The sequence below is a fragment of the Rhinopithecus roxellana genome, chromosome 16 (genome assembly GCF_007565055.1).
Source record: "Rhinopithecus roxellana isolate Shanxi Qingling chromosome 16, ASM756505v1, whole genome shotgun sequence".
Lineage (NCBI taxonomy): Eukaryota > Metazoa > Chordata > Mammalia > Primates > Cercopithecidae > Rhinopithecus > Rhinopithecus roxellana.
Genome location: NC_044564.1, coordinates 9,354,339 through 9,373,426, shown reverse-complemented (window position 1 = coordinate 9,373,426; position 19,088 = coordinate 9,354,339). Strand labels below are relative to the sequence as shown.

The 19,088-nt window shown below is 58.7% G+C and overlaps 3 protein-coding genes across 5 annotated transcripts in view; all 3 read left to right on the top strand.

The window, feature by feature from the left end:
- Positions 1-333: 333 nt before the first annotated feature.
- TMEM141 (transmembrane protein 141) lies at positions 334-2,295 on the top strand. 2 transcript variants are annotated; one of them, XM_010372702.2, is made up of 5 exons: positions 334-448; positions 737-803; positions 973-1,056; positions 1,273-1,380; positions 1,841-2,290. In XM_010372702.2, exons 1-5 carry the CDS (start codon positions 395-397, stop codon positions 1,852-1,854), a joined length of 327 nt encoding a protein of 108 aa, XP_010371004.1. In that variant the 5' UTR covers positions 334-394; the 3' UTR covers positions 1,855-2,290. The 2 variants fall into 2 exon arrangements, with proteins under 2 accessions (XP_010371004.1, XP_030774973.1); XM_030919113.1 differs by lacking the exon at positions 973-1,056 and having other exon boundaries at positions 353-448; positions 655-803; positions 1,841-2,295.
- A 3,001-nt stretch (positions 2,296-5,296) lies between these two features.
- CCDC183 (coiled-coil domain containing 183) lies at positions 5,297-17,457 on the top strand. The gene is made up of 14 exons (XM_010372700.2): positions 5,297-5,464; positions 8,564-8,685; positions 9,177-9,254; positions 9,470-9,637; positions 9,865-9,969; positions 12,788-12,910; positions 14,142-14,267; positions 14,402-14,456; positions 14,966-15,066; positions 15,798-15,958; positions 16,220-16,388; positions 16,473-16,583; positions 16,686-16,782; positions 17,288-17,457. The coding sequence occupies exons 1-14, from the start codon at positions 5,395-5,397 to the stop codon at positions 17,404-17,406; spliced, it is 1,605 nt and encodes a 534-aa protein (XP_010371002.2). The 5' UTR covers positions 5,297-5,394; the 3' UTR covers positions 17,407-17,457.
- A 180-nt stretch (positions 17,458-17,637) lies between these two features.
- RABL6 (RAB, member RAS oncogene family like 6) overlaps positions 17,638-19,088 on the top strand; it is a 32,001-nt gene continuing 30,550 nt past the window's right edge. Inside the window, exon 1 of one of the 2 annotated variants that reach the window (XM_030919112.1) lies at positions 17,638-18,029. In XM_030919112.1, coding sequence (XP_030774972.1) covers positions 17,900-18,029 — 130 coding nt within the window. In that variant the 5' untranslated portion in view covers positions 17,638-17,899. The remainder of the gene's footprint in view (positions 18,030-19,088) is intronic. The other variant, XM_010372701.2, reaches the window with a different exon arrangement.

Sequence of the window (19,088 nt, the reverse complement as noted above, 5' to 3'; positions counted from 1 at the left end):
CTCCAGCAGGCTTGACCCATGCTCCGCCCCCAGTCCAAGGCCCTGGCCCCTCCGCCTGCACCCCCGCAGGCCCCGCCTCTTAGAACCCGACACCGCCGCCTGCGCAAGCCGGCTCCCAGGTTTTATCTTTCAGGCCCCGCCCCCAGTTCGCGTCTCCCCCGTCCCGCCCCCAGACTCGTCTCCCAGGTCCCGCCCCCTCCGCCTGCTGCAACGCAGGCCCGCCCCCAGGCCCCGTCTCCTAGGCCCCGCCCCCTGCCTGTTCCACGCCCCCAGATCCTGGCCCCGCCCCTCCGACCGCAACCGCGCAGGCCTGTCCTCTAGGCCACACCCCCAGGTCCTCGCCCCGGTCCTCAGCCTGCGCCTGCGCAGGCCCGCTCTCCGAGCCCTGCCAACCATGGTGAACTTGGGCCTATCCCGGGTGGACGACGCCGTGGCTGCCAAGCACCCGGTGAGAAGGCCGGTCTGGGACGCGGGCCTCAGATCCCAGAAGCTGACCTGAGCGAGGCAGAGGGGCTGGGGCGTGGGGGTGCCCTTGTCAGGGAAGAGTGGCGGAGGCGGGGGGCACTCTCTTGCTAGGGGTCTCAGGGCGTCCGGGTGGGCATAGGGGAGGTGGGACGTGTCCAAGCGCCCAGGGTCTCACTCCTTCACAGCCAGGGTGTGCCCAGAGGAAGAACAGGAGAGGTGGTGAAGAAAGAGGGCAGGGGACCGAGCCTTCACCCCCCCTCTGCCACCCCAGGGACTCGGGGAGTATGCCGCATGCCAGTCACACGCCTTCATGAAGGGCGTTTTCACCTTCGTCACAGGTAGGCTGCGTCCAGGTGTTCTGCGGCTGGGAGAGAACGCACTCTCCTGCCCGGCGCTGGCTCCCCAGCAGGGGGCGCCAAGTCACCTGCCCGCAGGTGCTAGGGGCCTGGCCCGGTGGGCCCCGGCCAGCCCCGGGTACAGGCTGATGGGGACCTCGGCTCTTTGCAGGCACCGGCATGGCCTTTGGCTTGCAGATGTTCATTCAGAGGAAGTTTCCATACCCTTTCCAGTGGAGCCTACTAGTGGCCGTGGGTGGGTACTCCAGGGCCCCTGCCTGGGCTCTTTGAGGGGTTTCTGCTAGGGTTGGGGCTGTGGTTCTGCGTTCCTGACTCTAACATGGAGCCCCAGGTCTTCGCGGGAGCCCCACCTGAGCCCACCCACCCCATCTGTCAGGAAGTAGCCTGTGCCGGCTTCTTTTATCCTGAGAAGCACAGAGGCCCCAGCCCTCTTCCATTTCCTGCTCCACAGTTGCAGGCTCTGTGGCCAGCTATGGGGTGACAAGAGTGGAGTCGAAGAAATGCAGCAACCTCTGGCTCTTCCTGGAGACCGGGCAGCTCCCCAAAGACATGAGCACAGGTGAGAGAGCCTGGGGGTTAGCGAGAAGTGAATGCCACAGCTCCAGCGCCCAGTGTTTTGGGCAGCCAAGCCTGGGTGCCCCACGTGATAGGCTAGACAAGGTCCCTTCCTCTGGTCAGGTCTCCTCAGCATGTGACTCCCAGAAGGGTTGGAGCTGGGGGTGGGCACAGTAGACAGATCTTGGAGATCTCCCTTTGCAGGAGAATGAACCAAGAGGGGCTGGAGTGCCCCAAGATTGAGAGGAAGGGCGTGGAGTGAGGGGTGTGGCAAGGCCACAGCAGCCACGGGGGCACCCAAGAGGAGTGAGGCTGGATTGAGAAGCCCTGCATTGGACCCAGGCCTGGCCCCCACTGCCTGTTGTCCTTGTTATGGAACCCAGTTTCTGCCATGATTAAATGGGCACAGTGATGCCAAGCCACAACGGATGTGGTTCGAGCTTGTCTCTCTCTGCCTCTTACAGATCGGCGAAGCTAGGACAGCTCCGGCCGGGGCACAGAGGATTGGGGGCAGTAGGAGTCTGGAACACAGCCTTCATGCCCCCCGACCCCAGGCTGACCCTCCCCACACCCTAGGGTACCCCAGTCATATCCTCTGTCCACATGCGTGGCCAGGCCTGATAAACCTCTGCAGACGGCGGCTGCCCCAGCCTGGGACCTGCCCAGAAAGTTGGAGCAGAAGAGGCTCTCCTCTAGGTGGTGGTTCTCGTCTAGGGTATCGGGACGATGGTCTGCACTGCCAGCAGAGAGGGTGTGTCTGGGGGCCACCACCTAGGGGGCATGGGGTAGAAGGGGCTTGTGCACTCTGTCATTCCCTTTCTAGCCCCTGCACCTGTGACAAGTCCAAGGTGCTAGGACTTGTGCTAGCTGGTGCTAGGGGTGTGGGGTTAATAAATGGCTTATCCTTCTCTCCACCCAAGTTTCTACCTGAGCAGGTGAAAAACAAACCAGGAGGGTAAGATGATGACAGGTCACATGACATCTTTACTACCCTACAGTTGATATATGAGGATCATATGCAAGTTACATACTGAGGGTGTACAAGGAAGTTCCCAACACTGAACCCCAGAATTAGATGTTTGCACCAGCCCTGTAGGCCGCGTGACACCACCACAGCCTCTCTGTATGGGGGTCTGCCTCTGCAGCACTTAGCATGTAGAGGCAGAGCAAAAGGGGCTAGGCTGGCCAGAGCCTGGCTGCTGGGAGAGGGGGAGCTTGTGGGTCATGCCCACCTGCCTGTCATTCCCCACTCATCTGTTAGCCGAAGTCACTCCCCAGAGGCACAGCTAGCCTGTTGTAGCCGTGTCTGTGCAGAAAGAAAGCTTCTGGGTGAGCAAGTCTGCCCACAGCCCGGAGCCCCAAGAGGAAGAAGAGGTGGAGACCAGACGGAACCTCCTCCATAAGTCCATCAGGGTTACAGCTGGCTTCCCCGCAGCACTGAAGGCCCACAGCATGGTCCCTGCTGCCCCAGACCCAGCTCAGCCCCCACGCCTCACCTTGCCAGGCACTGGAAAGAAAGTTGATTGAGTACCTACTTGGCCTTCAAAGTGACAGGAAGCTCAAGGTGACAGTGGCTTCGGCAAGATGGAGCTTTATTTTTCTGTCTTTTGTGTTGTTGTTGAGACAGAGTCTCGCTCTGTCACCCAGGCTGGAGCGCAATGGCACGATCTCGGCTCACGGTGACTTCCACCTCGCCGGTTCAAGCCATTCTCCTGCCTCAGCCTCCCAGGTAGCTGCAATTACAGGCACCCACCACCACGCCTGACTAATTTGTATTTATTTATTTATTTTGGAGATGGAGTTTTGCTCTTGTTGCCTAGGCTGGAGTGCAATGGTGCAATCTCGGCTCACCATAACCTCCGCCTTCCAGGTTCAAGCGATTCTCCTGCCTCAGCCTCCCCAGTAGCTGAGATTACAGGTATGCGCCACCATGCCCAGCTAATTTTGTATTTTTATTTTGTATTTTTATCCATGTTGGTCAGGCTGGTCTCAAACTCCCAACCTCAGGTGATCCGCCTGCCTCAGCCTCCCAAAGTGCTGGGATTACAGCCTGAGCCACCGCGCACCGCGCCTGGCCGAGCTTTATTTTTTCTTTCATGTAAAAGTACAAGTGAGTGGTCCAGGGTTGACAGGGAATCAGGGACCAGGCTCATTTCAGTGTGTTCCCTGCTGTAGTGGCCTCTGTTCCCAAATCTGCCTCATGGCCCCAGGCGGCTGCACCAGCTTCGGCCATTGTGTCTTCATCTCATTTAAGAGGGAAGAGAGAGGGCAGCTTACCTGCCACTGCTGCTTTCACTCTGTTGACCTGAACAAAGTCATCAGGTGCATCCAGTGCCAGGATGCTCAGGAAGGCAGAGTGTTCTGGGCAGCCATGCACCCACTAAAATTCAGGTGTTTTACATCTGAGGAAGAAGGACAGCAGGTAGGCTCTGCCTCGCTAGATTCCAAGCCTAGCCCCCAAGAACAAGGGGGAGATGAGTGAACCACACCCTTAGCAGGACATCCCAGCACCCTGAGGGTAAGGCCTGGGTGGGAGGGAGAGAAGGCAGAACCTGGAGTTTGCCTGGACTGGCTTTCCAAAAACAGTGACCAGAAAGGGAAGGGATCTATGTGACAGCACATGAGCGAAGGCCATTGTCGGGCGGGCTTGGGTCCCTTCACACTCCTGTTTTGAGGCCCTGACCCCCAGTACCTCTGCATGTCTGTGTTTGAGACAGGGGCTTTCCAGAGGTCATGAAGGTAAAATGAGGTAACTGGGGTGGGCCCTAACCCAACAGGACTTGTGTCCTCATAAGAAGAGGAAATTAGGACATAGACACACAGGGACAGCCACGTGAGGACACAGAGAAGACAGCATCTGCAAGCCAAGGAGAGGCACCTAAGGAGACACCAGCCCGCTGACCTGTGATCTCAGCCCCTCAGCCTCCAGGCTGCTCACACCCTCTAGTCGGTGGTGCTTTGATTTTGTTTTGTTTTGTTTTGTTTTGAGATGGAGTCTTACTCTCTCATGCAGGCTGGAGTGCAGTGGCGTGATCTCAGCTTACTGTAACTTCCACCTCCTGGGTTCCCAAGTAGCTGGGATTACAGGCACCTGCCACCACACTAGGCTAATTTTTGTATTTTTAGTAGAAGTGGGGTTTCACCATGTTGACCAAACTGGTCTCAAACTCCTGACCTCAGGTGACCCACCCGCCTCAGCCTCCCAAAGTGCTGGGATTACAGGTGTGAGCCACCGCACCTGGTCAGTGGCACCTTGTTATAGCTGCCTGAGCCTACTAAGGCAAGGCTGGGAGGAAGTACCCTATCTCATGCATACCCCACAGAGTTCCAGGCTGCCTGGTGCTCCAGGCACTCCCCTCTAAGGGAAGGGTGGAGGGGGTGCAGAGATGGAGAACTTACCCCTTCTGGAGTGACACATGAACCCAAGACCCAGTAATTCCCAAAGGAAAGTGGGGGTGAAGTAGTGCGGGCTCCAGGCAGCACAGAGAGGTCAGGGACAGAAGTCAGAAGAGATAAGGTGGGGGTGTCCCAAGAGCCAGGTTACCCAGGGCATGCAGTTTGGACTTGGGGCTGGAGGTGGGGGGTGCAGAGGGAGGTCCCGTAAGGCAGTTTCAGAACAGTTTTAGCAGGGCTCATCCTGCTGCTTTGTGGAGGATGGTGTGTGGCATGGGAGGGGCCAGGGAACCCAGTGCAGGTGTGGAGTGCTGGTGCTGCCAACGCATCACAAACCTCCCCCTCAAAGAAAGCAGCACAGGCGCCCGGCAGAGCTCCTAAACCTCAAGCAGCTGCCAGGAGACCTGTTTCAATTAGGACACACATCTGGAGGCCACCCCAAGGTGGCTGGGGGCAGAATGGGGCAGGGAGGCCCTGCAATTCCAGGGTTGCCCAGGCACTGAGAATCCTGGCTCTCATCATAATGGGCTGAGGTTCTGGGGACAAGCTGAGTGGCAGCTCTGAGCCAGCTGAGCCCAAGGAAGCTTTGAGGCACACAGGGTCCCTGGGGGAGCTGAGGGCAGCCATGAGGAGGCACAGCGAGACAGACGTGGAGGAGCAGACCCAGGAGCTGAAGACCATCACTCGGCTCCAGGGTGAGCCTGCACCGTGACCAGTGTCCCTTGCCCATCTGGGGGTTTCTGGGTGCACAACTTTTTGTGGGGAAAAGGAAGATCAGATTGTTACTGTGTCTATGTAGAAAAGGGTGACATAAGAAACTCCAGTTTGATCTGTACTAAGAAAAACTGTTCTGCTTTGAGATGCTGTTAATCTGTAACTTTAGCCCCAACCCTGTGCTCACAGAAACGTGCTGGATTGAATCAAAGTTTAATGGATTTAGGGCTGTGCAGGATATGCCTTGTTAACAATATGTTCGCAGGCAGTATGCTTGGTAAAGTCATCGCCATTCTCCATTCTCAATTAACCGGGGACACAGTGCACTGCGGAAAGCCACAGGGACCTCTGCCCGAGAAAGCCCTGGGTATTGTCCAAAGTTTCCCCCCACTAAGACAGCCTGAGATATGGCCTTGTGGGAAAGGAAAGATCTTACCATCCCCCAGCCCGACACCCATAGTCTGTGCTGAGGAGGAGTGAACAGGGAGGACTCTTTGCAGTTGAGATCAGAGGAAGGCTTCTGTCTTCTGCTCATCCCTGGGAATGGAATGTCTCGGTGTAAAGCTGACCGTTCCCATTCGGTCAGCTTTACTCTTTGCTACACTGAGATGTTTGTGTAATGTGAAACATAAACATAAATCTGGCCTACTGAGATGCTACACTGAGATGTTACTCTTTGCTACACTGAGATGTTTGTGTAAGGTGAAACATAAATCTGGCCTACGTGCATATCCAGGCACAGCACCTTTCCTTGAACTTATTCATGATACAGATTCCTTTGCTCACATGTTTCCCTGCTGACCTCCCCACCTGTTGCCCTGCTACACTCCCCTCACCAAGAGAGTAAAAATAATGATCAGAGAATATGGAGGGAACTCAGAGACCGGGGCTGGTGCAGGTCCTTGCATGCTGAGTGTGCCAGTCCCCTGGGCCCACTGTTCTTTCTCTATACTTTTGTCTCTGTGTCTCTTTTCTTTTCTTTTTTTGAGATGGACTCTCACTCTGTCGCCCAGGCTGGAGTGCAGTGGTGCGATCTCAGCTCACTGCAAGCTCCACCTCCCGGGTTCACGGCATTCTCCTGCCTCAGCCTCCCAAGTAGCTGGGACTACAGGTGCCCACCACAGCGCCTGGCTAATTTTTTGTATTTTTAGTAGAGACAGGGTTTCACCGTGTTAGCCAGGATGGTCTTGATCTCCTGACCTCGTGATCTGCCCGCCTCAGCCTCCCAAAGTGCTGGGATTACAGGCGTGAGCCACCACGCCCGGCCAATTTTTTGTATTTTTAGTAGAGACGGGGTTTCACCGTGTTAGCCAGGATGGCCTTGATCTCCTGACTTCGTGATCCGCCCACCTCAGCCTCCCAAAGTGCTGGGATTACAGGTGTGAGCCACCACACCTGGCATCTGTGTCTTATTTCTTTTCTCAGTCTTCATCCCACCTGATGAGAAATACCCGCAGGTGTGGAGGGGCAGGCCCCCTTCACTTTTAGGGGTTTATTTTTTTTGGAGACGGAGTCTCGCTCTGTCACGCAGGCTCGAGTGCAGTGGCATGATCTTGACTCACTGCAACCTCCCCCTCCTGGGATCAAGCAATTCTCCTGGCTCAGCCTCCTGATTAGCTGGACATCAGGCGTGCACCACCACACTCAGCTAATTTTTGTATTTTTATTTATTTATTTATTTATTTATTTATTTTTATTTTTTTTGAGATGGAGTCTCGCTCTGTCACCCAGGCTGGAGTGCAGTGGCCAGATCTCAGCTCACTGCAAGCTCCGCCTCCCGGGTTCACGCCATTCTCCTGCCTCAGCCTCCCCAGTAGCTGGGACTACAGGCGCCGCCACCTTGCCCAGCTAGTTTTTTTTTTTGTATTTTTAGTAGAGACGGGGTTTCACCGTGTTAGCCAGGATGGTCTCGATCTCCTGACCTCGTGATCCGCCCGTCTCGGCCTCCCAAAGTGCTGGGATTACAGGCTTGAGCCACCGCACCCGGCCTATTTATTTATTTATTTATTTTGAGATGGAGTCTCACTCTGTCGCCCAGGCTGGAGTGCAATGGTGCAATGTCAGCACACGGCAACCTCTGCCTCCCGGGTTCAAGTGATTCTCCTGCCTCAGCTTCCCAAGTAGCTGGGATTACAGGCGCCCACCACCACGCCCTGCTAATTTTTGTATTTTTAGTAGAGACTGGGTTTCACCATCTTGGCCAGGCTGGTCTCAAACTCCTGACCTCAGGTGATCCATCCACCTCAGCCTCCCAAAGTGCTGGGATTACAGGCATGAGCCACCATGCCCGGCTTATTTATTTTTTTGAGACAGAGTCTCGTTCTGTCTTCCAGGTGGTGTGCAGTAGTGTAATCTCAGCTCACTGCAACCTCCACCTCCCGGGTTCAAACAATTCTGCCTCAGCCTCCTGAGTAGCTAGGACTACAGACATACACCACCACGCCCAGCTAGTTTTGGATTTTTAGTAGAGATGGGGTTTTACCATGTTGGCCAGGCTGGTCTTGAACTCCTGACTTCAGGTGATCCGCCCACCTCGGCCTCCCAAAGTGCTGATATTACAGGCATGAGCCACCGCGCCCGGCCTAGGACTTTTAGTTTTAATACCAGGACAATCCAGGACATGGAGGAGCAAACAGACCCCTTACTGCCCACTCCCTGACAGAGCTGGGAGAAGGGATCAAAGGCACCTGCATGGAGGGACTGAATCAGAGTGGGGCTTCCAGGTGACTTGTGAGCATAAGAGCAACACGGGCTCCAAAGCCAGAAGGGACAGGAAAACACCCGCCTACTTCCATGGGCAGCAGATCCAGAAGGGACCACAGGACCCTGCCATCCCTCTCCTTTGCCTCACCCTCCCCACTCGTCCACCTCCCCGCACCTGTCCACTGAGAGCCCTTCAGACAGCTGCTGCTGGGCAGTGGAGCGGTGTCCCCAAGGACAGGGCGGGAGGAGGGATCTTGGCCATGGAGGTGGCGTCCCCCTGGACCCTGGGGCCTCCCTGATGCGAGCCTCCCCCGGGGGATTTCAGGCCAGGCCCTTGGCCCAATCCTGGCCACTGTGTCCCCTCCACCTGCCCACAGAGCAGTGTCGGGCACTCCAGATCCAGGGAGTGAAAGAGAATACCGACCAGAACAAGGCCACGCTGGCCCTCCTGCGCAGCAACATCCGCCGCGGGGCCCAGGACTGGGCTTTGGCCAAGAAGGTGCACAAATGCCGCCCCTCCCCTCTGCCTGGGAAGCAGGGCAGGAGCTGAGGACACACACACACTCGGAGGGCGGGCACCTCCTCTCCCCTCCACCCCAATCTTTCTGGATCCAGGGGCCATGTGAGGAGGGGCTCTGCTAGGACCCGTGCCCTGGGCTCCAGTCACCCCAGCATCCGATGGGCAGGTTCCCCACCACCCACCCCGGAGGGCTTGGCTTCTGTGAGCCCACATCCTGCAGCAGGGGCCCCCTCTAGCTCTCCTGCCAGCTAGGGGACACCTGAGCCCTCCTCTGCACACCCCTCCACCACGTCGCCTCTGAACTTGGATGGCCAGGATGAAGTCCCGTGGCTCCCTGCTCCTCGTGAGAGCAGGGGTCTCGCTACTGGGCTAGCATGGGATACAAGAGGCCCTGGGGAGAATGCCTGGAGGGGCCAGCGGCTGCGGGTGAGCAAAGGGCCCGCCCTAGCTCAGCCGCCGCCGCTCCGCAGTATGACCAGTGGACCATCTCCAAGGCCTGCGGGAAAAACTTGCCTTTGCGACTGGCGCACTGCCGCAGTACCATGGAGGTAACCAGGCAGGAGGGGCCTCGAGACCCAACCCTCCCCACCCCTGCCAGCGCACCCCGCCCACTAGATGTTGCGGAGCCGACAAGGGACGGAGCAGGTGCCCAGCCCCAGGGTCCCTGTGGGGGTTGCCATGAGCCTCCACCGGCCCACCTGCTGGCGAGCTCCATGGCGGCCCCCTGCGCAACCACGAGCGGGCGGTGCCCTTCCCGACCCAGGTAGCGCGGGAGAAGCTGCGCAAGTACGTCTTCGACCGCGTGAACATGCACAACCTACTGATCCACCTGGTGCGGCGGCGCGGGCAGAAGCTGGAGAGCATGCAGCTGGAGCTGGCCAGCCTGAGGAGCCAGCCGGACGCCAGCAAGCAGGAGCTGCGGCTGCTGCAGGTGGAGAGGCGGGGCTGGGAGGGCGGGGCGGGGTCCGCTGGGGCCGGGCTCACGGGAGGGGCGGAGCCACTGGGGGGCGGGACTCGCGGGAGAGGCGGGTCCACTGGGGAGGGCTCAATGGAGGGGCGGGGCTAAGAGAGCACGACCCCCTCTGGAGAAAGCCCAGCCCCGACACCACCCGGCGGCCGGTCCCTACGCCCTCTCACTGCGCCCTCGGTCCGCCCCAGATCATCCGCCAGCTGGAGAACAACATCGAGAAGACAACGAACAAGATCATCACCAGCCAGAACATCCACCTGCTGTATTTGGACCTGCTGGATTATCTGAAGACAGTGAGCCCAGCGGCCCGGGGAGGGCGGGGGCCCGGGGCTGGGATTGGGGAGGGGCGGGAGCGTCCTGGGGCGGAGCCACCCTGCACCCGCCAGAGAGGGAGCTCTGCTGGAGCACCGGCTACGCAGGACGCCAAGGCATGTGGAAAACGTTTTTTTAAACTTCATTTTTGGCTATTCCAAAACAGCATATCGTGGGGTGTATCAGAATTCTTCGGACTTTCTTGCATGTATCAAATGATTTAGTATTGTTTGTATCTTGCCCGTCATTTTCTCATTGCCTGGGCCTCTGAGAGTCAGAAACAGGTCCTGCACCCTCAGAAAGTCCTTGCACCTTTGAGGGTCCGCTGGGCCTGTAAGCACGGCTTGCTGCCCTCCCAGCCAGCCCACCCGCCCTGTTCCCTGCAGACCAGGCCAAAGGCAGCCAGCAGTCCGACTGTGAGGGAAGACCCCCTTCATGGGAGGCTGAACACCGCCCCTCGGGCTGCCACAAAGCAGAACCTGCTCCAGATGGACTGTAGATGGGGAACGAGAGCACAGGAGATGCTAAGAGGAGCAACCTGTGGACGGGGCCGAGAGCCAGCTGCAAAAGGGGGCAGGCGAAGCTCTCCAAACACCCTCACCCTAAGACTGGGCAGAGGGGAGCTCTGGGGAACCATGCTCCGGGAAGGTGACAGCAGTGCACTTTAGGAGAGTGGTGGATGAGGTGGCATCGCAGCTCTTTCCTGCTGTGGTCCCAGTCCAGGTGGCTCTCAGCTCCATCCTCTGCTTGTCCCTCTTGCTTTGGCCCCTGATCCTATTGGCTCACCTGGAAGCCCTGCCCCTCTATCCTTCCTGGGCCCACCCCTCTCCCCACCCCGTCCATGCCCCTCCTTCACCTGGGTGCTTTCTGTGCCCCTGGTAGCGCCTTCTTCTCTTTAGAACATACACACTTAAAAAATAATTATTCGGCCGGGCGCGGTGGCTCAAGCCTGTAATCCCAGCACTTTGGGAGGCCGAGACGGCGGATCACGAGGTCAGGAGATGGAGACCATCCTGGCCAACATGGTGAAACCCCGTCTCTACTAAAAATACAAAAAACTAGCCGGGCGAGATGGCGGGCGCCTGTAGTCCCAGCTACGCGGGAGGCTGAGGCAGGAGAATGGCGTGAACCCGGGAGGCGGAGCTTGCAGTGAGCTGAGTTCCGGCCACTGCACTCCAGCCCCGGCGACAGAGTGAGACTCCGTCTCAAAAAAAAAAAAATAATAATAATAATAATTATTATTATTATTATTCCTGGCCTGGGCATGGTGGCTTATGCCTGTAATCCCAGCACTTTGGGAGACCAAGGCAGGTGGATCACTTGAGGTCAGGAGTTCCAGACCAGCCTGGCCAACATGGTGGAGCCCCATCTCTACTAAAAATACAAAAATTAGCCGGGCATGGTGGTGCACGTCTGTAATGCCAGCTACCCGAGAGGCTGAGGCACGAGAATCACTTGAACCCAGGAGGCAGAAGTTGTTGCGAGCCGAGATTGCACCATTGCCCTCCAGCCTGGCTGATAGAGCAAGATGCAGTCTCAGAACAATGGAAAAAACAAACAATAATTCCCATAGTCATCCATATTTTTAAAAATGAAGATTCTACACTTGTGGTTTTGTTTTTTTGAGATGGAGTTTCACACTGTTGCCCCAGCTGGTGTGCAGTGGTGCGATCTCGGCTCACTGCAACCTCCGCCTCCTGGGTTCAAGCGATTCTCCTGCCTCAGCCTCCTGAGTAGCTAGGATTACAGGCACCCACTACCATGCCCAGCTAATTTTTTGTATTTTTAGTAGAGACAGGGTTTCACTATGTTGGCCAGGCTGGTCTCGAACTTCTGACCTCATTATCCGCCCGCCTTAGCCTCCCAGTGTTGAGATTACAGGCGTGAGCCACCGCGCCCGGCCTATATTTGTAGTTACTGAAAACAAAATACTATAGCAAAGCCATCCTGAGCACATATGTACCTGGTTCTGGGCTAAATAATTCCTTTCACACTCTCAATTCGTCCTGACAGCAAGCTGCTGAACGCGCCATCATCTTACAAATGGGGACAGTCAGAGAGGTTAAGTAACTTTCCCAGTGTCACACAGCCAAGCTAGCTGGTCAGAAGCTGCCTTGGCCTAGAATCCTCTCTGACTCCGAGCCCATGTCTTTTTTTTTTTTTTTTTTTTTTTTTGAGACAAAGTCTCGCTCTGTCGCCCGGGCTGGAGTGCAGTGGCCAGATCTCAGCTCACTGCAAGCTCCGCCTCCCGGGTTTACGCCATTCTCCTGCCTCAGCCTCCCGAGTAGCTGGGACTACAGGCGCCCGCCACCTCGCCCAGCTAGTTTTTTGTATTTTTTAGTAGAGAGGGGGTTTCACCGTGTTAGCCAGGATGGTCTCGATCTCCTGACCTCGTGATCCGCCTGTCTCGACCTCCCAAAGTGCTGGGATTACAGGCTTGAGCCACTGCGCCCGGCCTAGCCCACGTCTTGAGCCCCTCTGCTTCACTTCAAAGCAAAGCTGCCCCAAACCTCCCTGGGTTTCGGAGTTAGCCTTTTCTGCAGACCATTTCATCACAAACTCTTTCAGTGTCTCTGGCTTGCTGGACCCTAGGTGGTGGAAGAGTGCACCAGCCCAGCACTGCCCACTCCCTGTGAAACACTTCCTTTCATCCGCTTTGTGCCCAGTGGGGAGTGGGGGAGGTGACCAGGGCCACAGAGCAGAAGCTGTCACTGTTCTCAGGGCTCGTAGTCTGGAGATGAAAGCTGGGGACAACTGCAGCCCACTCTAGGGGCCACAAGAGAACCTCATTTAACGCAGGTGCTGGCAGGATACCCCATCGAGCTGGACAAGTTGCAGAACCTCGTGGTCAACTACTGCGCGGAGCTGTCGGATATGAAGATCATGTCCCAAGACGCCATGATGATCACGGATGAGGTCAAGGTGAGCTCAGGGCCCAGGGCTGGGGGCCCTCCAGGGCTGGCTCTCTTGTGTCTTCCTGGCCAGGGTCCCTCAGGAGACCCCCACGCCCACACTGCCTACAATCCCTGGAAGGATCCAGTGGCCAGCCCGGACAGCCTGCTCTGCTCACCCACTGGACAGAGCAGGTTCCACCAGGCACAGGAGCCATGAAGTAGAGAAGAGGGAGAATTAGCTGGGCCAGGGCGGGGGTCACCAATTCACCCCCGCAAGGCTCTGGGTATACAGCAGGGACCGGGACAGGCAGGCCCCATCCTCCTGAAGTGGGTGGCACTCATCCAATAGTCCATGAAGAAACGCCACACAGCCCTAAGTCAGCTTGGCAGAGAGAGGTGGGGTAGCAGATGGCTTTCCAGGGAGGCAGTGCTCGAGCTGGGCTGAGGGAGTGAACCCGCAAAGGTCGGGGGTGGCCAAGGCTAGGGAGGAGGAGGTACAACTTGGGCAAAGGCCCTGGGCCGGGAGGGGCGTGATACAGGCAGCAGTGTGTGGCCAGGGCAGCGAAGGCTGCAGAGGCACAGGCCCCAGGAGTCCATGGAGGTGGCTGGGCCGGGGACCCAAGGACTGACCTGGAGCCCTGGGAGGAGGTGGAGGGAAGATGTGCCCAGGTCTGTGCTTCAGAAAGGGTGCGCTCAGGCTGCGGGGACTGGAAGGTGCCAGGGCGGAAGCGTTGATCACCTAGGCAGGCCTGGGGTGGTGAAGGGGTGGCCAGGAGTGACGGAGCCGAGAAGTCCTCAAGAGGCAACCCCACTAAGCACTGGCAACGTTGAGTGGCGAGGGTGAGAGCAGTGTCTGGGATGCATGAGCAAGGGTGGACAAATGGTGGTTTTAGTTACTCAAGGGCATGCTGGAAGAGGCCAGGTTTTGGGGAAAAGGATGAATCTGTTTTCAGGCAGGCTGAATCCACTTCTGTGAGTTCTACATGGACCTGGCCAGGAGGCAGCTAGGGGCCAGAGGCTGGAGGGCAGCAGAGTGTCTGGGCTGGCACATGCTCTGACAGGCATGGGCAAGGAGGGTCCTGAGCTGAGGGGCCACGGGCATGGCCATGAGTGGTTTAGGAAGACAGTGTGGCCAATGGCCGAGGATGCAGTTCCGAAGTCTAGTAAGGTGAGGATGGCCAACTGCCCGCTGGCTTTAGTGCCATGAGGGGCCTTGTTGAGACAGCTCCCCAACCCTGTGCCCACCCACGTGTCCCCAGAGGAACATGAGGCAAAGGGAGGCGTCCTTCATCGAGGAGCGCAGGGCAAGGGAGAACCGGCTCAACCAGCAGAAGAAGCTGATCGACAAGATCCACACGAAGGAGACCAGCGAGAAGTACCGCCGGGTGAGCCCCAGGCCAGGGCCCAGCCAGCTGCCCGTCCCCACAACAGCGGGGTGGACACAGGCTCAGGGCCACCACTCGGGACCCACTCCCTGCCAAGGATGTCTCATCCCTTCCCCGCTCCCACCTCCCATCAGGGCCAGATGGACTTGGACTTCCCCTCCAACCTGATGAGCATGGAGACCCTGAAATGTAAGCGCTCAGCTCCCTACCTGCCCCCCAGCCAGGGTCCCAAGGAGAGGTCGGCACTGGCTCGGGCCAAGGGATCAGGTCAGCCTGAGGCCAGGTGTGACATGCAGTCACCAGGGTGAAGGGAAGGACAGGTCCCTGCCTCTCCCCCCGAGAGGCTGAGAGCCTGCAGCCAAATGTGGCCTCAGAGATGCTGGCCCCAGCACCCAAGGGCCCGGTCCCCAGTGACGGCAGAGGATGAGCAACCTGACCCCTAAGCTGCCTCTGAGAAGTACCACTGGGCCCACAGTGCCATGCTATTCCGGGTCCGCCTCTGCTCTGGGGCTGCCTGGGGGGTCCCTGCAGGGCTGGACTGAGGAGGGAGCAGGTAGGGGAGCAGGCACCTCTGAAGGACGCCCGTACCTTGGGTGGCCTCCGCAACAGCTGGGTAGGTACAGAGGTGTCTGATGGTCTTACACAGAGCCCCTGAGCCATCCCTGCATGCTGACTGCCCCTCCCCTCTGCTCTGCCAGTAAGGAGACAAGAGACCTCCACAGCGGAAATGGAATACCAGGCGGGCGTGACTGCTGTGGTGGAGAAGGTCAAGAGTGCTGTACGGTGCTCTCACGTCTGGGTAATGCCCCTGGCGCTCCCGGAGCATGGCAGGAGGGTGGCTGAGCCTCTCACATCTATGTAATGCTCCCTGGCACTCCCAGGGCACGGCAGGAGGGTGGCTGAGCCTCTCACATCTGGGTAATGCCCCTGGCGCTCCCGGAGCATGGCAGGAGGGTGGCTGAGCCTCTCACATCTGGGTAATGCCCCTGGCACTCCCAGAGCATGGCAGGAGGGTGGCTGAGCTGGGCTGGGGTCTGCAGGTGCTCTGGAATGGACACACAAAGTGGCAGCTCCCTCGGCCGCCCCAAATCCTTTTATCTTAATCCCATCTGCATTTATTATCATCAGGCCTTGAGTTCCCAACCACTGCCCTGACACAAGCTTGTCCACTGTCAGACAAGTGACTTGAGTGACACAGTGTCCCTCAGTGATGATCCCCTTATCTCTACACGAGGTTATTTACTCTCTCTGCCTGCCATGAGGGTCGTGTGCAATGACACCCACAAAGCGTTTCACCCCTGCTGAGTGTGGTAGCACACACCTGTGGTCCAAGCTACTCAGGAGGCTGAGGTGGGAGGGTCGCTTGAGTCTGGGAGGTTGAGGCTGCAGTGAGCTGTGATCACACTTGTGAATGAGTGCAGAGAAAGTGCACTAGCCTCTGGGAGGGGCCCAGAAGAAACCAGTTCTGTGAAGCCCCCTCTGCCCACCTTCCTGGCCCATACCTGCTTCTCTCTCCCCTTGAATGGCCAGGACATCGCTGGCCGCTTCCTGGCCCAGAGGAACACGGAGGAGAACCTGGAGCTGCAGATGGAGGACTGTGAGGAGCGGCGGCTGCAGCTGAAGGCCCTGGTGAAGCAGCTGGAGCTGGAGGAGGCCGTGCTCAAGTTCCGCCAGCAGCCTAGCTCCATCAGGTGCCCCGGGCTTCCGGGGCTGCGGGTCACCCACCACGGTCTCATGAAGGCCCCTGGGCTGCAGCCAGACTGGGAGCTGGGAGTGTACCCACTGCCAACAAGCCTGTGTGTCCCACAGAGGGGCCGGGGGACTTGCACACACCCGAGCTTCTGAGTCCCTGACTCTAGCACAGAACCCAACTCAAGACCAGGCTCCTGGGTGGCCCACCATGGCCCTTGGGCCTGTGCCCCTCACTGCTGTGTCCCTATTGCCTTCTGCAGCTTCAAGTCCATTGAGAAGAAGATGACAGACATGCTAAAAGAGGAAGAAGAGAGGCTCCAGCTCGCGCACAGCAACATGACCAAGGGCCAGAAGCTGCTGCTGACCATCCAGACGGGCATCGACAACCTCTATGTCCGGCTAATGGGCATCACCTTGCCTGCGACCCAGGTACGGGGAGTGAGGCGGAGCTGCCACACATAGGGTCCCTGGGCAGGGCCAGAGGGGAGATGAGACCCTCCTCCCGGCCTACAGAAGGAAGTGGTGCCCTCCGACACCCTCGATTTGAACAGCAAGCTGGCGTACTGCGAGGGGAAGCTCACACACCTGGCTGACAGAGTGCAGATGGTGTCCAGGACCGAGGAGGTAGCCCCGGGCTGGGAGGAACCTGCACAGCCCGCGTCCCCTCAAAGCTGACAGCCCCCCGTTCAGAGTGTCTGCACGGCTGAAGGGGGCTTTGCCCTGCAGGGCGACACAAAGGTGAGAGATGCCCTGGAGTCCTCGACTCTGAAGGAGAAGTACAACACCAGGATCAGCTTTGAGGACCGGGAGGAGGATATGATCGGTACAGGCTCCGGAGCTGGGGCTCGGGCTGCAGGCGGGTGGCTGGAACAGAGGTCGGGGTGGCGCTGGCTCCCATCCCACCGGGATATCCTGGAGGGACAGCGGGGCTACAGGGTGCATCAGTTGTACCTGCAGGACTTCAATTGATGGAGGTGACTTAGTGATGCCATGGGGAGGCTAAAGCCACTGAAATACCTTATTAATTTCTCCGAAAGGAGGAAGCATGACATGCCAGACAGGCCCGCAGGAGAGGCACCAGGGCTGGAGCAGGGAGGAGGGCGGGGAAGGCCTGGGCCAGAGCCTCCACTGGGGTTTCCGCGGGAAAGGCTAAGCAGGGCAGTGTGAGCCGCTGAGGATGGGCTGCGCTGAGTCCTCCCGGCACACTGGGGCTGTGCCTGGGGCAAGGCACCTGGCCCGGGTCTGTAGAGGGCGGGGGTGATAGGCGGGTCGGGCGGCTGTGCCTGGGTGAGCTAGCCCCGTGTGCAAGCCGCTGCCTCCGCCCGCAGACACCTTCCAGTTCGCCGACGTGGACCATAGCTACGTCCCTTCGCGCGCCGAGATCAAGAGGCAGGCGCAGCGGCTGATCGATGCGAAGCTCAAGGCGGCCAAGAAGAAGAAGAAGTAGCCACGCCGCCCCGCTCCCTGCTTTGTTACACAAATAAACATTTTTCCAGGACTGCTGCGGACGCTGGGGCGACCGGGGTCTCAGAGAGGAGCACTGGGCACGCAGGATTCTCGGAGAGGTTCTAAGGAAGGAGGCGGCCCGGGCCGGGAACTGCGCGCCAGAACCGCCTGCGCATGCGCCGGCCGCGCGCACCGTGCCCCATGGCCCTCGCGACGCCCTGTAGCCGCGCGCCCCTCGCGTCCCGCCGAGCCGGCGCCAAGATGGCGGCGCTGACGCCTGGAGAGCGGCCGCGCCGGAGGCAGCGGGGGCCGGAGCGGAGCAGCCGCCGCTGAGGTTCCCGAGTCGTCGCTCGAGGCTGCGCCCCGGTCTCTGACCGCGCCGGCTCCGGCCTCCGGGGGGACCGGGGCCGCCGGGACATGGTGCGAGTCGCACCCCTTCCCCGCCGCCGCTGAGCTCGCCGGCCGCGCCCGGGCTGGGACGTCCAAGCGGGAAGATGTTTTCCGCCCTGAAGAAGCTAGTGGGGTCGGAGCAGGCCCCGGGCCGGGACAAGAACATCCCCGCCGGGCTGCAGTCCATGAACCAGGCGTTGCAGAGGCGCTTCGCCAAGGGGGTGCAGTACAACAGTGAGTACGGCGGGCCAGGGTGGGCGCGGGAGCGCCGCGCGGGTCTCCGAGCCCAGGCCCTGCCCGGAGCGCCGCGCGGTGGTGGCTGTCGGTCTCGCCTGCTCGCCGGTTGTGAGGTGCGCTGGACCCGCCGGGGGCTTCGGGAGCTGGGGCGCGGGCCAGGGGACGCGAGGAGAGGCCGGGCCGGGGCCGGGTCCTCGCGTCACCGGAGCCGGGGGTCGTTTCCCAGCCGCGTTCGCCTGCCGCGTGTCGCTCCCGCCGCGCTGTGCTGTGGAGCGGGTCGGCGGCGCCGGGATTGGCGGGGCTGCCCGGCTCGGGGGTGATTACATAACGCCAAGCAGGGCCCGCTGACCCGGGGCGCCACGTCCCCGACTCTCCACGGTGGCCAGCCCCAGGCACCGCTCACCTGGAGGAGGTGCGGGGAAACCTGCCGGCCTTAGCGCTTTCAACGGGATTTTTCTTTGTTGACTTCCTACTGAGTTGGAAGGCATAATAGCTACGCCACACATTCTCGTCTTTTTGTTTTTTTTTTTTTTTAAGGAAGCATTTGTAAGGGACGTATCTAGAAAAGCTCCAGAAGGCACGGGCTGACTTGCGATTGTAGGAGACAGCCCATTCCTCCTAAGGAGTCATTTACGGACCTGAGCGCCTGGGACGTTCCATTCCTTTGTTATAAATTATGTAAATTGTCCTCGACCTCTTTTGAGTTGTTCCGTTTTGCAGGCTCTTTCCCAGTAGTTTTTAAACGCTTTTATGTGGTTCCCTGCTTTGGCATTGTTTCCCTCTTAGCCATTTCCGTATGTTTCTATGAGATTTTAGGACACTACGCCTGTCCAGTTTTTTGGTCACTTTAAGGGGAGCCTTATCGTCTCCCTGATATTTCTATGGTAATGTAGGATTTTAAGAACTAATGATCAGAAAGACTCTTGTGCAGGTTTAAAAACAAGTTCATGAGTTCTCCTGCCGTGTCCACGGAGATGGGCCGTAGTTCTTGGCCGTAGGGACTGGAGTTAGTCCAGGAGGACAGTGAAGATGTTGCCTTTCTTAGTCCCGGCCACT

What these genes read in the sequence shown, in the direction of transcription:
- TMEM141 (XM_030919113.1), top strand. Translation starts at nt 395, where the DNA reads ATGGTGAACTTGGGCCTATCCCGGGTGGACGACGCCGTGGCTGCCAAG. An exon ending in CGTTTTCACCTTCGTCACAG is followed by an intron (nt 804 to 1,272) that starts GTAGGCTGCGTC and finishes CCTGCTCCACAG; the next exon opens with TTGCAGGCTCTGTGGCCAGC. An exon ending in CCCCAAAGACATGAGCACAG is followed by an intron (nt 1,381 to 1,840) that starts GTGAGAGAGCCT and finishes TGCCTCTTACAG; the next exon opens with ATCGGCGAAGCTAGGACAGC.
- CCDC183 (XM_010372700.2), top strand. Translation starts at nt 5,395, where the DNA reads ATGAGGAGGCACAGCGAGACAGACGTGGAGGAGCAGACCCAGGAGCTG. An exon ending in AGGAGCTGCGGCTGCTGCAG is followed by an intron (nt 9,638 to 9,864) that starts GTGGAGAGGCGG and finishes GGTCCGCCCCAG; the next exon opens with ATCATCCGCCAGCTGGAGAA. An exon ending in TGCTGGATTATCTGAAGACA is followed by an intron (nt 9,970 to 12,787) that starts GTGAGCCCAGCG and finishes CATTTAACGCAG; the next exon opens with GTGCTGGCAGGATACCCCAT.